The sequence below is a fragment of the Castor canadensis genome, chromosome 17, assembly GCF_047511655.1.
Source record: "Castor canadensis chromosome 17, mCasCan1.hap1v2, whole genome shotgun sequence".
Lineage (NCBI taxonomy): Eukaryota > Metazoa > Chordata > Mammalia > Rodentia > Castoridae > Castor > Castor canadensis.
Genome location: NC_133402.1, coordinates 63596692 through 63615349, shown reverse-complemented (window position 1 = coordinate 63615349; position 18658 = coordinate 63596692). Strand labels below are relative to the sequence as shown.

The following is an 18658-nucleotide window of genomic DNA, read 5'->3' as shown; positions in this document are numbered from 1 at the left end:
AAGAACCCGCAGGCAGTGCGCCCGTGAGCTGCGCCCGCGGGCGTCTAGGTGGCCGGGGCCGCCCCTCCGGCCGGCCACTACCCCCCCACCACCACCACCTACCTGTAGCACCAGCGGCTCGGGGTTGAAGGCCAGCGTGAGCAGCAGCTGCATCCGCTCCGAGTCCTTGAGGTTGCGGAGCAGGAAGCTGCCCGAGTCCTTGGTCTCGGCATAGCGGCGCACCAGGCGATCGAGCAGGCGTTGCGAGGGGCAGTGCACCAGGTCCGACCAGCCCTCCACCGCCTCGGGCGTGAGCAGCCGCACGTCGCCGTTGAGCCGCGCGAACTCGGTGCGGGGCATGGCCTGCAGCAGGTCGCAGCGGGGCCGGCCGGTGGCCCGCTTGCAGATGCTCTGGTCGAGCTGCGCCAGCTCGCGCTGCGAGCCGAGGCGCTTGAGCACCACTCGGCGACGGCCGCCCTCGCGGGGCTCGCCGTACTGCGCGAAGTAGACGTTCTTCACGTTAAGGAAGTCCAGCAGGCGCAGGCGGCCCCACGCCTCGAACACCACCTGCCCGTTCAGGAAGCGGCGGCACCAGCTCGTGCCGAAGCACGCCGGGCACTTATTGAGCTGCAGGAAGCGCCGGTCGGCCAGCTCGTTGCGCTGCCAGGACGCCAGCAGCGACGGCGAGTGCAGCACCATCAGCACCAACAGGCTGCCCAGCGCCGCCAGCTTCAGCGAGCGGGACAGGCGGCCCAGCTTCGGGGGCACCAAGCGCCACATCCCGCCCGCCCGCACCCCCGGGGCGCCCCCACCACCTCCACCGAGGCCCGGAGAGCGCCCGGGCGGCGGGGTAGGGGTGTGCGGAGCGGGAGCAGCCTGGGAGCGGGAAGGGCGCCGACCCGAACGGGCTGCGACTTCTCCCAGTCACTAGTCGGCACAACTCTCCGGCTCCCTCCTCCGAGCTCCCCGCCCTCCGACTCCGCCGGCGCCGCCTCCACGCCAGCCAAGTTATAGAGGCGCGGGAGGAGGGGTGGAGTGCGGGGAGGGGGCCGGGGGGGGAGGAGTGGGGGGGTGGAGGACGGAGCGCGGGGCCCCGACGCCCGCGCGCACGCGGACGGGCGCGCGCACGCGCACGACTCGCTCGGGGCGCTAGCGCGGCGGCGGCGGCGGCGAGCAGAGAGGAAACGAGGAGACGCACAGGAGGGGAAGAGGAGGTGGAAATGTTTCACACCCCAAAGTGGCAACAGTGTAGGAAAGTGGGAAGGCGGAGGCGCCCGCGCGTCCCTGTCGCCGCACGCCCCTGCTCGTACACGCTGGCCCTCCTGGGAGGCGGGGACGGCGGGGGCGGGGCGGGAGGGGCGGGGGCGGGGCGGGAGGGGCGGGGCCGACGTGTCGCGCGCTGCCCCGAGAGCGTAAGCGCGGGCTCGCGGGGGTGGCTGTGTGAGGGACGGGCGGGGAGGGAGGGAGGGAGGAGGGGGCGGAGCTCGAGCGCTCTGGAGACGAAGAGATTTAGAAATACTCCTTTTATTTTGTGATGATTGGTTTTTGCTGGGCCCTGCCCATTTCTATCGTGGAAAAGTTCTCCAAAGGGGAAGAGGACGAAAATAAGTGAACCGCAGGAACCTATTGTACCCCATTGCCCTCTCAGCAGGCGCACGGGGCGGAGCCTGGGTGGGCGGGGCCGTTATCCCGCTCCTTCTTGCCCCATCTGTTTGACGAGACGCGTGGGGCGGAGCCTAAGCGGGTGGGACCGCCCCCTCCACGGCCTTATACAGGGAGGTGCGCGCCGGGGGCGGGGCGAGGTTGGGAAGCGTCTGTGGGGGAGGGGTCCGCGGCCCGCGCGCCGCACGGCAGGGGGCGGGGCCTGGGGGACAGGAAAACAGTGGGAAAAGCGTGAGTTGTGCTGAACGGGTTTGTGGCGTCGATTTTAAACTTCCCTGAACGAGCACGGGAAGAAGGAAGACACCGTGTTAAATAAAGGGGAGCTGGCTGACGGGGAGCCGATGCGGCCTGGGGTCTCCGGAGGGTCTGCTCCCAGCGCCGCGGAGAAGCGGGGATGAGGTTTTCCTATGCTCGTTGTGCGTTTCCCCAACTCCACCACGGGAATTTGCGGGCGCCGCCCCCGCGGGTCCCGGAGGAGCGCCCCGCCCCGCCCGCCCGCCGGCCCCCCGCGCGCCGGGACGCGTTGCTATGGCGGTAACCATGGGCGCCCAGGCGCCGGGGCTCTGTGCAGCGGTTGGCTGGGGGTGGACCAGATTGCTCGATGGAGCTCGGGCAGAATTCGCAGGACACCTGGGCGCTGGCTGCCGCAGAACTCAGGATTTGTATTTGATCGCAGTGCTTTCCGCTCTTAGCGCTAGAAGAGTGAGGAGGGCTCCTTAGTGATGCCTAGGCAGTTCCTGATATTGTTAGTTATATCCATGAAGTATTTTAAATTAGTAAATGTTTTTAATTTTATTTATTAAGTATTTAGGTCTTTGCTGAGTTGCTCTTAGGGGCTGAACAGCTATTTAGGAAAAACCTGGTAACTGGAATGTGTAGGTAAACTCTTTATGGGTGGAGACGTACCAAGAAATAGCTATCCTAGTTGATGGAATTCACTTTCCTGAATTTTCTGTGTTGGTTGTAACAGGTGGACCCGTCTGCTGGAAGAGTACTGGCGAGGTTAATGTTTTGTTCTTGGTGATGTAAGTGTTGAAACTTTGAGAAAGGTCCTTGAGTGTTTTGCTATGCCCAATGCAGACGTGATTTTTGCATGATGTTACTCTGAGTATAGACAGATTTTAAGGTTTAGTTTTCAAAGTCTTGTACAAAGTGGCTGCTACAGCTGAGTGTTCCATGCTGCCTTCGGTAGAACTCGATGTAACTGGGCCTTTCAAGCATCCCCCAGACTCCCCCAGACTCCCACAATACAGAGTTAGGAGCAGAAGGTCGAGTGAGGTTTTCCTCTGAAGTGTCAAGTGACTGATCGGGAGACTTGAGCGGTAGGTCAGCGGTGCAGCTGCTGCTGATTTGTAAACTAGGCGAGCCATACCTAACTGCACACATACATCTATCTGTTTGATTACTATTAGGTACTATGTGTTGAGTTGCTTTAAAAGGACCACATAAATTTTTATATTTATATTTAGAACTGATGATTGGCATTCTTGGCAATAAACTAAGCTGAGAGAATTAGGTAACTAGTGACAATTAAGGAGGTACTGCAGGTGCTGCTTCTCTGTATGGAAAAGAAATTTGCATTTCTTAAACTGTTCCTGCAATGTGCCTCAGAATTGTATAGCCATCATTTGAAAAGTGAAAGTAAAAAAGGGTTACTGGTTTGTGCAAGTTGAGTTTTGAAAAATGTTTACTTTGCATCTATCTAGTTTACTTCCGATTTTTTTCAGTTAAATTTTCACCATAGTTTTCAAGAACTTAGTACATTCTTCAAAAGGAAAAAAAATTAGAACCATTTGAGATAAATTCAGAGATTTGAAAAACATCAGTAAATGAGTGTTAATTTATATTTTTCACCTTTCTGCAAACTACAGGATGCTTTTAGCTAATGAATCATAAACTATTATCTGAAGTTTTTGACCATCATTTTAAAAAATGTAATTTCCAGTATAACTATCCTTGCTTTAGTTGTATCCAGTGACATTTAGTACTTAGTTTTTTCTTTACAAATCATCTGTTTTAAGTTGAAGTATTCCATTGTACTGTCTGGAGACTTTCGGGGGAGTGGGATGCTACTGGTGTCTGCTAGGAAGAGGTCAGGATGTTACAAAACATGCCACACTGCCCAAAACAACGCCCAACAGGGAATTAACCAACCCACCATGCCAGTAATGAGCTGCCGAGAAGCCCTTACCTGCACAGCTTTGATGTAGTGTGGTTTTAGGCGTGAAAGTTTTGTTGGTTATCATACTTGCAACAAAAAATGTGTCCATTTAAATTTATGGAATATCATAACCATAATGTTCTAAGCATTAAGTCAATTTGAAGACTTTTATCATTATCACTATTACTAGTGTTCAGCTGATCAAATATCCTAATTTTCAATAATAAAAGAAAATATTTTATTACCTCATATTTTGTTGAAATGTATTTCTTATTAAGATTAGGAAAATGCTAACTTAACCTAGTCATTAGAATTATTTTCTCATATTGATTCTACTTAATATCCTGCCAGTTATGTCCTGCACATGGGTAAGAGACACTCCTTTTGTGAGTGGTCTGTTAAATGGGCAAAGAATTGAAGTAATGAACACTTGAGGATTAAATAATGTAATAATCTAGGCTAGAAATGGTGAGTGTTAGCAGGGAGGCTACTGAGAACTGATGCATTCTGGATATATTCTGAAGATAGAGCTGAGGAAATGCACTTAAGGTTTGGATGCGAAAGGGAAGCAAGGTGTCACTGATGGTTTTTGTCCAAAACTACTGTAAGAGTTAGCTTTTGTTTAATTATATGGTGGCTACTATAACAAAAGCATCATAGATTGGGTGGTTTATCAACACAGAAATTTATTACTCACAGATCTGGAGTTAGAAAATCCATGATCAAGGTGCTCTCAATTTGGTGTGGTGAGAGCACGCCTCCTGACTCACAGATGTTCTTAGTTTTGCTGTCTTCACATGGAGGAAGGGTTAAAAGATCTCTCTGAGGTCTCTTTAAGGATGACACTAATACCATCATGTCTGCTCCAGCACTTGAGCTGTGGGGAACACAGATATTAAGACGATAGTACCATTTATTGAAAGGAAAGGAACTGAGCAGAGAAAGATGAGGAGAATGCAAGTATCCTCTGTTCACTTTTTTCAATGCTACACTTGTGTTTTTAAGCTTAATGTAGCTATTGAAACTTACACTTATGCCTGCACACTAGTGCTGTGTATCACTTTCAGTCTAATTAAAAGATCTACGAAATCATTTTAGACAAAATGATATGGGCAGAGTGGTTCTCTTGTTTCTACTTTCAGTGCCTAAAATGCAAACACTTGACAATATTAGCTGTAACCCTTCCACTAAGTACAATTAATTATGACTTATGTATATTAGGAGATGTACTTTAAGGATAGATTTTCTGGTTAAAGGGTATTTTTTTAAAGCTGTTCAGTGTTTCAATAGAATTTTAAACATTGTATCTTAAGTCTGTGACTATAAATATTATCTGGTATTAAACAGTTGGCCGCATTGGTTGTAAAAATAGGATTGTCATACTCATACCATACCACTGTTGTCTGATCTGGTTAGAATAATGAAAGTTAGTTCACATACAGCTGCATCATCATAATTCATGGTTTATAGTAAATTCAATTAACATGTAGTATTATATAGAGTTCTTCACATTGTCAAGGTTAGTCCAGATTGGCACGTTTTTTTTGCTCAGTAATTATTTTGAGGGGTGGGTACTGGGGTTTGAACTGAGGGCCTTGTGCTTGTTAGGCAGGCACATGGCTTCATTCTCTTTGTCAGCCTGTTTTCCTCTTAAATGTCACATTGTAAATTTCTTACCTCTCCATCTGCTGGCTTGTGTAAATGATGTTCCCACTACCTCTTCTGGACAATTGCAGCTACAGCCAACAGCTCTTCTCTGAGCAAGCATGCCAGAAAGCTTGGAGAACACCAAATGCCCTGTTCAGAACAAAAGCATCCTTCTGAGTAGCTAAAGCTCTACCTTCAGGTGTCCTTATTAGGATCTCTTCTTGGAAACCATACACGTAGGTAAAGGATCGGCTAAATCCTCAATCTAATGGCTATGCCAGTCAGCCACAACTGAGGGAGGCCAGCTGATTTTTTTACTTGGGTATTAGTTAGTGTTCAAAGTTATACAGCCTAATGTATCCAAAGGCTACAGAATACAGTAGATACCCCTGTACACTGCTGTTTATCTCAGCCCTATTCACAATAGCCAAGCTATGGAAACATACCAGATGCCCTTCAACAGATGAGTGGGTCAAGAAAATATGATTTTAGATAGAGAGACAAAATAGAGTTTTGCTCAGCCATAAGAAAGAATGACACCATGTGGTTTGAAGGTAAATAGATGCAAGTGGAGGACATCATGTTAAGTGAAGTAAGCCAGGTTCAGAAAGACAAAGGCCGCATGTTTTTTCTCATGTGAAAAAGATCCAAAGGGTAAACATACACAAAAACAAACATGATCATATACAAACTCTTATGTAGAACATGTCTGTAACAGTGGAACTACTCTATGGAACTTGGGGAAGGAGGGAAAGGAAAAGAGAATGACAGAGTGTGAATATCATAAAACATAACATCTGTGAGATAGGAGATACAGTGATATGTACTAAAAACTGTCAAAAAATGGGGGGTGGGAGGGAAGGGGTAAGGGAGAGCAATGGAAGGGATAAAAGGGACCAAAGGAAATTTGCTCACAGCGGGGGTACATTGAGACACCCTTGAACATTGACTTAGGGAGTAGTGAAAGACAGGACTGTAAATATGCACAGTGTGTGTTGGGGGTACTTGTGGGAGGGGGAGGATGATGGAAGGAGATTAAAGTGAGGGAACATGGTTGATGGACTTCATATACCTATACAAAACAGTACAATGAAACTTCTTGCCGTCTCTTTAAGTGGAGCAGGGAGGGGATCAAGGGGGAGAAGTAGGGGTGATCTAACCAATGTACAATGTGAGCCTATTTGGAATTGCCACAATGAATCCCCCCATACAATGAATATATGCTAATAAAAAATTTAAGTTTATATAGCCTAGAAATAACTTTTTTTTTCTAATGAAGGGACTTTTCTAACATAGTTAAGATTTCCTGTTTTTGGAGAACTAACAGTGAAAGTGTCTTATCATCCAGCATAATCTAAAATCATTACTGAGAGAAGTTAAAGAAGATCTAAGTGTTTGCAGATTAACAGACTTAGTATTATAACGATGTCAGATGTAAAAGCTGTTAGTTTATAATTCAACATAACCCCTATCAAAATGCCAGCCAGGTTTGTATTAAATTGACAAACTGAAAATACAAATGGCTATACCAAGAGCCACAGGGAGACAAGCCAATCAAAAAGGGAAAACAAAGCTGATGACTTAAACTAAGAGATTTGAAGTTCAGTGATGAAGAATCAGTAATTAAGAAAATGATTCATTTGTGAAATTTAGGTAAATCAGTGGGACAGAATAAGTCTAAAAACACAGATCAGCTGGCTTATGGCAAACACGACCAGACAGTGCAGTGAGGAAAGGTGGTTTTATTCCAGGGCTGAGGCAAGCTCAGGTAAGTGTGTGGAAAAGCAGAGACATCATGCTGTAGTGGAGGTGGTGGGAGAGTAAACAGGTCACTGTGCCGCTAATGAGACTTAAACTTGAGGCTCCTCTCTGCAAGGGCCAGGTGTTCCTGGGAGGAGTAGGTTCCGAGTGCAGAGGGGAGGTCACGGTTCAGTCGGAGCATTTCCACTGAAGTAAAGAGATCTCCTCAAAAAGGAACCTTTACTAGCACTCTTTCACTATTTTTTTATGGATTTTTGCTGTTCATTCTACATAAATACTTTGTACCTAATATGTTATTTTGTATTCTTTTCTTGAATATGAACCATCACTACCACCACCACTCCACCCATCTATAAATTTCAGATCCAGCAAACTTAGATATGCCTCTGAAGAATCAGAGGAGCTGGTTTCAGCCCTATCTGTGGTTTGGATTTCACTGTGGGCATCATTTGTTCAGTTGTCTTCCTTGCAGTAGTAGAGGAACTTCATTTCTGTTCAAGAAAATCTCCTAAATACCCAATAAATCAAATAAGTTTCAACTAAAACTGGCCTTTGGGGTTGGGGGAGTCAGGCACCTGAGCTTGGTACAGTGCTTTCCTGATGATAACACTTCAGTTAAGAGTAGAAGTAATTTACGTGTATTTTCCACTAATCACCGAAGGTTAAATGGATCTGTACTCAGTAAATTAACAGTTTTGAAAAAACATTCTTGCGTGAAACTGGCTTTATTCAGTAGTGTCTATGTGGCAGGGAAGAATGCAAGGATTTGATCTGTGCTGGCAGTTTTCTCACCATTGCTTTGGAGTCATCGATGCAAATGTTCACATGGGCATTCCAGCATAAACTATGATGTTCAAGAAGTTTTTTCACATTTTCAGCATAATTTCTATTTAATACAAAGCATTCAAATAAAATAGCTTTGATAATTAGTTGGTGCTGATACTAGACAGATACAAGTAAAACAGCAAGTCCAATAAAATCTGTAGACAAAAATGCAAATCCGCAGACACAATGTCAACCTAGTCTTTATGCTTCAATTAAATTTTTAATTCATTTAGAAAATGAGACTTTTATGACTTTTTAGTGACTCTTCATTCAGCAGGCATTCAGCATTGTAATCGCTACACAACTTCATTAATATTTTGTATACTCCAGCCAATGCACTGTAATAATTCACCCTGTAAAATGATTCACTGACTTTTGCATTTCTAGTTTCACAAGCTATAATGTTTGGCTTTAAGGAACTTATATCTATGTTTAAAATATTCAATTCCTTTTTATTAAGCTCTGATCTCAAAACCATAACTGATCTGAAAATGTTACATAAAACAAGGTAAATTAACATCTGTAAAGGCAAGGGGAAGGGACTCTGAGTTTCATCTTTTTAACCACCTGAAGGTATAATGCAGATATGGGTTGAAGAAGCAGTTCTTTCTGGTTTTTGCTGTTGTTTGGTTGGTTGGGTTTTTTTCCTATACTGGGTATTGAACTCAAGGCCTTGCTAAGCAAGTGCTATACCTCCTATTCCTTTCGCTTTTAGTTTGTGTTTTGGAAAGTTAGTTTGCATTAATTTTTCCCAGGTTGGCCTTGGACCATGTTCCTCCTCCTGTCTCCTGAGTACCTGGAACCACAACCATGGTGTGTGTGTGCCACCATGCCTGGCACTCAATTTTTAAAATGATGGTCATCTATTTCCCATGTTCCCATTCCTTTGTGCAAATTACAAATGTCCATCTCATGTTATTTTCTTCTCTATTTCTTTTTGTTCTGTAGCTTATTAATGACCAGACTTCTTAAGATTTTTGGTCTGAACAGTTTATATTGCCTCAATATTTTGAATTTTTTTCTTTGAATATAAACTTCTAGGTTGACATTAAAGATTTTGCTCCCTTATGTGCCTGGCATACTCTCTGAGAAGTCTGTTGGCATTTGTAGCTTTGTTCTTCTGTTTGTAATGTGCCTTTTTTTCCTTCTGGCTGTGTTTCAAACTTTTTACTTCACCCTTGTTTTAGCGATATGATTATTATGCTTTAGTTTCCTTTGTGTTTCTTCTGTTAGAGAAGTTTGAACTTCTTGGACATGAGCATTTATACTTTTTTATCAAATGTACATTTTCCATCCAATACTTCTTCAAATGTTTTTCTCCCCTTTTTTTTAACCTATAATATAATTACACACAAGTGAGGCTTCTTGATGTTTTTCCACAGACAGCTGACAATTGATTTTTTTTCCAGTGTTGTCTACATTTTATTTTAGATCATTTCTATTGCATATCTTTAATTCATTTGTCTTCTGTGATGTCTAGTCTGTTTTTTTCATTTTGGGTAATGTATTTTTCAACTCTGAATTTCTATATGGTTCTTATAAGTTCACATAAAAATGTACACTGGAAAACTATTGAAGTTAAATAACATACAGGTAACTCTAAGGAAAGATGACAATGAGAAACAGAAGACTCTGTAGACATTGAAACCATACTAGAAAGAAATATTCAACATATGTATAAGCTACTTCTTAAAGTTTAACAAACTTTTAAGAAAATAACATGAGATATAAAAGATATTAACCAAAACTGAAAAGCTTAGAAATGAGCTGTATAGCCCCAAATAAATAAAATATTTCAGAAATAATGAATAAATCAGAAGGAATATAAGATAAAACAAGTCTTACATTCATACACACACACATTAAACACAACAAATAATGCCTTATAAAAAATAGTAAGTTAAAGGGGCGGAATTTTTTAAGAAAACAAAAACAAAATGAAGAGGCAAAAAGTATTTTAAGAAAAAATGAATAAATGTTGACAATAATACTGAACATATAGATGTAGGAATTCCTAAAGCAGAATCTAGAAAATGGAATAAATATTTAAAATTTACTGAAAATATTGTGAAATGTACATTAAAAGAGCACATTATAACCTGAGAATATAAACTTATAACCTGAACCAAGACATATACTAGTAAAATGACTAGTCTTTAAATAAAATAAAAATATCCTTTGGGACTTTAGGATAAAAGCACATGTTTTATAAGGCCACTAAAATTATCATTGGATAAGCTTAATTGTCCTGTGTAAGCTTAATTTCCTTAAGATATCCAAGGAAAGTCAAGGTTTTTATATCCAACAAGCTAATTGAAAGTTTATAAAGGACAAAGAATATAATTAGTAGTGGTGTTATTATAAAGTGGGATAATGCAAATTATTCATGATATTTTCTAAATCTGTCATTTTCTGGCCTTAAAAACCCAAGATTCTCAGTGTGGAAGAGAAGAAATACAGTTATAAAAATATATTTTAAAAAACCCTGTAGTTCTCAATCTGTAAAAATTGTAGAAAAAATCAACAATCTCAAACTGCCGTCCTAACTCCCAACACTACAATGAGAATATGGTCCTGTTACCGGATTTCCAGCCATGTAATGTGGAAGTGATGTGCTCACATCAGACCTAGCAAAGAAATCCCATGCAATTTTCCCAGTTCCTCTCAGCAAACTAAAAGCAAAGGATCCACAAAAAGTTCTAGAGTCTGTGGAAGATGGCTTGAACTAGTGTTCTTATATATCTATTGATAGCTTATAATTTATAACTCTAGAAATTATGGCCTTTTTACCAGGAGGTAGCATTTTCAAAGGTGGTTCTGGGGCCTGGACCTGCTCAGATCCCCTCTATCAGATATCCTGGCACTTCAGGTGACACCTGGGTCGTGCAGTATAGAAATCATTTTCAGTCACCTACTTTCCACCATGTATTTCCAAATAAATGCCTTTCCAACTTAACATTTTCACATCAGCCTAACCATTTTGTAAGAATAATCTCATCCAGTCATGTCCCTTTATCTGGATTTTTTTTTTTTTCTCTTTTGTGGCAAACAGTTTCTGGTGTTTCTGGATAAAAACCCAGATAATCTCTCCATCCCTGTGATCTTTGAACTATAAGCTTGTTGCTAACTCCTGGTTACCATTTTTGTTATTAAACATATCTCGCTTGTTACGATCTCCTGAAACCAGTTTTCATATAGTTTCTTTAACCCAGATGACATGTCATGGTTTTCCTATAAAATAGGAGTTCTTTTCTCTTAAAGATCTAAAGAATTTGTGGCTATGACATTTATAGATTTTTTTTTCACAGATTGCCAGGTGTTAGTAAATAGTGATAAAGTGCAGAATAATATGAATGTATTAAAATGGCTTTGAACAGTAAAATGACACCACTCTTTATGTATCAAAGTTCTATTGAACTGTTCTAAAATCTCAGCCATGCCAAAATCACTGTTGACAAAATGATGAATGTTATACTCCTTTAAGAGTTTCCTTATGGGATTACTTAAAATTCTCCCTTTCCCCTTATCCCATCTGTTTGGAGCATCTGTATGGCCTTGATCCATATCAAATATTGCTCCTAAGAATTTGGGCAGGACAATGACCTCCCTTGTCTTTTAGACCTTTGGCACTGAAGTTTCAAACAAAATCATCGAATGTTAATTCATCACTCATTATTAACACTGGCTAATACTCTCCACTCTGCTTGTCAGTTGATTCCATACCTGCAATTACCCTACTGTTCTCTTAAAATAGAAAAAATATGCTTTATTGTGGAGAGCATAAACATTTTTTCACTTAAAGACTGCACAGTCTCACTCATATTTGCCTTCCTACTTTTCCTTAGCTGCTTGTGATCCATATCAGACACAGTACTTTATTCCATAGTTCTTAGAAAATAGTAAATCTTCCCAACAAGGGCTATAGCTTGTTCATATCTGGAAAGTTTGTCAAAATAGTGGCTGAATAGTTTCCTAGGGCTGTCTTAAAAGTACCAGAAACTGGGTGACTTTAAAAATTGACCTGAAGTCTATTGTCTTGCAAGGAGGGAAACTTGAAGTCTAAAGGTGTTTGGTTTGCACCCTCTGAAACCTGCAGGGAGCGCCTCCCTTGCCTTTTCCTACCTCCTGGTGCTTTGTCAGTGGTCTTTTCCATTCGTGGGTTTGTAGATGGTCATTCTAGTCCTCTTTGTTCTCACAAGGTGCTTTCCTGTATCCCCCATCAGAGGCATTCCTCCTTTTGAACTCACATCTCTAGACCAGCGGGTCATAAAATGGAATGGAATGTGCCCCTCCAACATTCAGGTGTTGCCAGGTGTTAGGAGGTGGGGTTTTAAGGTGTCATTAGGCCGCAGGTCTCCTCCCTTGTGAATGGGATTGCGTGTCAGTATAAAGGGGTTGATGGAGGGAGCTCATCCCTCTTTTGCTTTTCTATCTCCCACCATGTGAGGAAAAGACATTTTCCCTTCCCTAGGATGCAGCAAGATGCTTCTGCCCAAGGTGCTTCCATCTTGGGAGAATAATCCTTCCCAGACTGCCAGACCCGCTGGTGCCTTGACCTTGGATTTTGTAGCCTACAGAACTGTGAGAAAATAAATTTCCATTGTTTATAAGTTATCCAGTTCTGTGGTATTCTGTTGTAGTAGCAGAAACAGACCAGAAGAGGAATAGAGGCAAATATGTTGCTTCTGGATCCCAAGAGATAATAGTGAGTGGTGCCATTCCCATGTTCTCGAGGGGGGTTGAGTGTAGAGTGTGAAGGAAAGAATAAGATTTATTAAACTTTACCTTCTAAGATAGGGATGAGGAGTAACACAAGAGTCCTAGTAGGGCCATGCTGAGTTTGCGGTACCTAATTCACACCGGTAACGTGACAGCTAGGCACACATATGTTGCCTAGGACATAATTATGCTAGAGATGTATTCATTATTTATATGTAATTCAAATTTAGCTGGGTATCTTGTATTTTATCTGACATTTTTAACTCTGATGAGAGAATAGTTAAGATCCTCTTATAATATAAAAATCAGCATGCTTTTTCAAATGTTAAACAATTCACTGTTGAAGTAATTTGATCTATCTTCTGCTATATAAAACTACTATAAAAAGTCTATTATCTTTAAGAATTACCTTCTCCTTTTTTAGGCCTTAATACAGCAGTTATAAAAATAAGATGAGTTCTTGCACATAGGTTTTCCAAATGAATATAGTATTTAAATTCTTCAGTACCTGTTTTTGAATTATCAAATCACATACCCTAGACTAAAAAGAAAACTCAGTGTTCTTAAGTCCTACAGAGTATACTCTTAGTGTGACCTCTGAATCGGGCTACATCGCAGGTGCCGTATTTTGAACTCTCTATGCCTCTAGGAGGTGTGAGAACCACTATACTCCTTCAGGCTACCAACCTCTGTGTCTCCTTAGCTGTTTTCCACTCATTATACTGACCAACTAAAAGACAATTTACGTGGTAATAATGAAGAAGACCTGACTTTAATGGTGGGAAAAGAAAATCATTGGAGCAAATCACTTGGGTAATTGGTTTTGCAAGCAGAAGTCTCAAGGATATTTTTTTAAAGAATTTTTATTTATTTTTTATTATTAGCATATTATTGTTGTATAGGGGGTACATTGTGACATTTACGTAAGTGCTTACAGCACGTCTTAATTAGAATCACCCTCTGTCCCTTTCTCCTTTATCCTCCCTGTCTCCCTTCTTACAAGAATTTCAGCAGGTTTCATTGTTCTATTTTCATATATGAATATAAGACAGTTCTACCATATTTGCCCTCCTTCACCCTTTCCTTATGTTCTGCCCCCTCCCCACCCCCCCGCTGCGTTCCCCTCCTCCTCAGAAAGGACCTCTTTCACCTTCCTGTCCTTCATTTAAAAAAAAAAAAAGACAAGTATGGCATATTTGATATATTGTAATAACTTTTGTAAATGCCACAGTGTACCCCCAGCACAATAATAAAAAAAGACAATTTTGTTAGTTTATGATAGTTATACAGGAGGTTTCATTGTGACATCTCCATATATGCATGTATTATGCCCTGAATTGGTTCATCCCCCTCCATTATTCTGCTTTCTATCCCAGTCTCCTCCTTATGGGACTGAACTGACTTCAACAGGTTTCAGTGTTCCTGACTTTTTCTTAAAGGGCCCTATGTAAGTCCCCGTTGTTCCTTTGCAAATGTCAAGCAAATACTTTGCACCACCAGGTGGCAAACTCACGTATTCCAAAATTCTCCAATGGGTTGACCCAAAAAAGGATCAATGATGGTTCTTTATGGGTATAGAAAGAATGGAATGATGAAAATACAAAGCAGAGATAGGTAGTCATTAACTTCACATTTCTAACATTTTCTTTCCTCAACCAGACTGCAAATAACAGACTGGTTTCTAAGCTTCCTGCAGTATTTACAAAGTGGCATACTTCAAATTAGGTTATCTACAGATAATTGACTTTATTTGAACTCTGTGTTTTATTGTTTAAAGACATTTTCATCAACATTTGTCCAAATACTGTAACAAAACCCAAAGGTTTTTAAAGCAATTTTTCATATTAAATATAATTTCTTTGCAGAAATTTTAGCAGCCATCCGTAATTCTAATGATTGACAGCCAAGCAAAGTTTAAAAATCTGAAGAGAATAAAACAAATTCTAATATATCTGTCCCATAATATTGAGACTGTTTGGACAATCTGTGGTGATTATTCAAGAACACAGGGACTCAAACTGACTTTTCTGCCATGAAGTGCATCTGGCTTTATGTAAACATTACTGCAACTTTTTCAGAGCTTGATATGCCAATTGCAGACTTGTCTGTTCTCAGGAGCACACACTATAATCATTGATGCAGACCTAAGCATAACTTTGGAATACAAAATTTCAAATTTTTTTTCCTCTAAGGATTATCCTGAGGAAGGAGAATTGGGTGTAGAGTGCCTGGTTCTATTTGACTGTTAGAAGTTATCCTCACAGTTACTTTGAAATTCAGTGCAAAGGTGAACACTCTCGAGATTACACTTAGAAGTATTTGATCTCCAATTACATTTGTCACGTTCCAAACATATGTACAGATGTGGGTTTTTTAATGCATTAGTTTTGTGATTTTTTAACTGATGCCTATGGTAATAATACTAGCTAGTCTTTGAAGAGGAAGTATAGGAAAGGTTAAAGGCAAGGGCTCTGGAGCTTTTTCTTCCTGAATTTTGACCCTCACCCTGCCTCTTACTAGCTGTATAACTTTGACAACCTATTTAATTCTCCAAACCTTAATTTCCTCACTTGTAAACTGTAGATAATACTAACATGTATTTCCTGGCACGGTGAACTAAGCTAGAAAATTTATAAAGAGCCCCAAGCACTTAGTAGGCATTAGATGACTGGTAGCTGCTCTTCTGAGGGTAGAATTTGTAAGCTTGAAGTTAACACTTATCTGTGAATTAGAGATAATAGTACTACCTGTTAAGGCTTTTGTGAGCATTAAATGATATAAGGAATATGACACTGAGTTTGGTGGCTGTCACATAGTAATCGATTGTAAGTAAAGCCATGATTTTGTTTCTTCAGGCATTATACACATCATATCACTAAGAAAAATATTACTCTCATTTTGAGTAGAAACTTAGGCTCAGATGAGCTAGAAAGTAGTTGACCCCACATTCAAATCCTAGTCAGCCTGCAAAGCCCCAGATCTTTTCAGGATAATCTCTTTGGCTCTGCTTATATCTCTTAACCAAGTGTGATTCTGACATTAGAGAGCTGACATTAGAGAGTGACCAAGAAGCACACTATTTCAACTCAAGTACTGACATGGAACCTTCTCGTATGACTTTGCTGATGCTCTTCTTTCTGTATACCTAAAAGTATATTGTTCACTCTGAGTTTTAAGGCCTTTAAGCATCACAAAAATATATTTTTTATCATTCCAAATATGAAAATACAGAGATTGTGCAACCAAAATTTTTAAAAAATAGATCCTTTAACCTCTCAAAAATCTGATGTTGTTACAGACTTTTTGTACTTCTCAATGCATATTAAAAGATGGCAAGAAAACTAGTATTTTAAACTAGAAGCATTTGTTACAGAGATACTACATGAAATTATTGTTTTTACTCCGAATGCATGGTTTTCATCTCTAATGTTTGTAAAATGCACCTGGCTAAATATAGCTAGTCAATCAGTTGGTGTTATGTGTCTTGGGAAGCATCCAAACATTTGTGGTTTTTTAGAAAAGATTTTCAAAACAAACATTCTTTTTTTTTTCTCTTTTCCACTGCATATGCTAGCTTAGCTATTATAGATGTAATTATAGTTTGCTTATAACCTCTGTGTAAAAACTCACAGGGAAAATTCAACTCACAAAACACAAACTTTACTTTGGGAACTTTATGGAAAATTAGAATGAAGCAAAATGGAAAGTGTTTAACCAAGAACTGGTGAAATTTTTCTGTCAAAGACCAGACATTAAATGCTTTAGGCTTCTCAGGGCATGTGGTCATTCATGAAACTACTCAACTTTACATTTGCAGAGTAGTTGTGGCTAGATCCAATTACACTTTATTTACGAAAACAAGCAGCTGTGAGCTGCATTTGATTGGTTCTGTCTAAACTCACTAAAGATCCCAGACACATTCTGTTTTATGTAATAAGTAAACATCTACTGTCATAGATTAGGGAGAGGAAATTTCAAAGTGATGGTATCTATCACTGTCTCATTGGTTTTGAAATTGTGCAGGTTTTGCTTCATTGATTTGCTCCCACTTCCTGCTCCTCCTGCTCTTCCCTCCTGTCACCCTCAGGTTTTGGGATAAGACCAGCAAAAGATAAGAAGATAGGAGGGGAAAGAAACTCCTCCAGCCTTGAAGATGCCTCACTCAAACACAGATCCTTCACTGCCTGCCAAAGCTGGACTGCTGTCTTCTACAGGAACTCCATATTGTCCACACAGCCTTCCATTTTCCTCCAAAGTAAAGCTGTTGCTTCTGTAGCTATTCTTACACGACTTCCTGCTGAAACACATTTATAAAACATCTGCTAAGTGTTAACCCCAAAGTGGGGTTTCCCTTTATTAGAAGACTCCAAGAAATGCCTGAAAAGGTAAGGAAGAAATTTATAAAGGTGTACCTAAAGCTGCTTTGTAGAAAATGAAGACAAAAGAGACAAAACTCCTACCATGGAGATAATTGTCCAGAAAGTCAACCTTCATAATGGCGAAGAACCAAGTTTGGAGTGCAGAATTGTATTGCCTCACCAGATGCATTGGGACTTTAAAAACAAGTTGTGTAATGTTTGTTAACACCTTAGCTAGTAATCTATAGAAATGTTTAAGTGTCTCATTTGTCAGGTATCATACTTCCCATGATGTAATAGAAATAATGAAATAGAATTCAAGTGTGCTGATTTTTTTTCATGTCATTTCCTCAATGACAATTAAGAGCTATTACTGGTTTGACTATGTGTCTCAAAGAGTCTATTGCAAAAAATCATTTAAGACAGTGCTGGTGAGTCAGTGTACTTCTCGCATTTCTAGAAGTGTGCTTCTTGCAGCATGAATCCTATAAAGGCATTTGGACCTAGTATAGTTTGCTCTCAAAGTATTGCAAGGCACAGGAGCTCTGATTAAAGGCTCTGGGAACTGTTGCAACAACCTATTGAACTTTCTTCACTAAATATTTCTTAGCCTGCTTAACCCTGAAATCCTATTCTGGATGTGATTTATTAACATTCCATGGAAGTTTGGGATATCCTGGCAAAAGGTATTAAGATACGTGATTTTTATCACTAACTAAATTGCTGCTATTTCACTCAACAATTCCGACATCTACTAGTTGATTTGAAATTTTGTTATATAAAATTCTTGTCTTTGAAAAGATTTGGAAGGAGAAAATAATATCCACTTATTCCCCCAAAGTGTCTGTATGTACAGCTTTCGCCTAACCCTAGTTAAGATTGCTGAAGTCAGATCTCCAGAAATGCTTGAGAATAAATACTTCCTCTTCATTCCCAACATTCCACTCAACTGTCTCCACTTGAAGCATTTCTAATCCGTCATCCAGTTACTTTCTTCTTTATGTTTTCTTTTTAGTCAGGTATTTACTTCTATAATTCCACTCTCTTAGATTATAAACCCCTTGAGTGCAAAGACTGTAATTAATCACCTATGTTAATTATACATTATACCTAATGTTCTAGTATAATACCTGATTTTAGCAGATACTTAAGTGGATCCATGTGTACATTCTATAGAAATAATTTATACTCATAGACAGTTCAGCAGTAGTGTTCTAAAACAGGTGTGTATCAGTGTCGTCATGGCAGCGGATTGTTAACTTTTGGAATCCTACAGGCCAGTTGATGTCATGTTAGTACTTTGATACCAGGCGATGGTAAGAGCATTTACATCACAGAAATTTGTCAAGCTATAATCAAAGCTGTCTTGAATCCTGTAATGCCAGTCATATTCGACTGTGTATAATTAGTGTTTGTGTATATGAATGTTATATAAAATCTATGTATCTTACACACATTACCGTTATTTTTTCTTCTTTAGCATATGCAAAATAATGAGTTTCATTATGACATTTTCATACATTATATAATGTATTTTGATCATATT

General features: G+C 40.5%; 1 protein-coding gene and 1 long non-coding RNA gene across 2 annotated transcripts in view; one reads left to right on the top strand and one right to left on the bottom strand.

Annotated features, from left to right (window-relative positions):
* The window catches only part of Dipk2a (divergent protein kinase domain 2A), a 21019-nt gene extending 20043 nt beyond the window's left edge, over positions 1-976 (bottom strand). The window contains exon 1 of the mRNA XM_020161504.2: positions 103-976. Within this exon, the coding sequence (XP_020017093.1) occupies positions 103-759 (657 nt within the window). The 5' untranslated portion in view covers positions 760-976. The remainder of the gene's footprint in view (positions 1-102) is intronic.
* Positions 1-18658, top strand: part of LOC141418603 (uncharacterized) — a 19604-nt gene extending 946 nt beyond the window's left edge. Inside the window, exon 3 of the long non-coding RNA XR_012443244.1 lies at positions 16842-18658. This is a non-coding gene — a long non-coding RNA (uncharacterized lncRNA). The remainder of the gene's footprint in view (positions 1-16841) is intronic.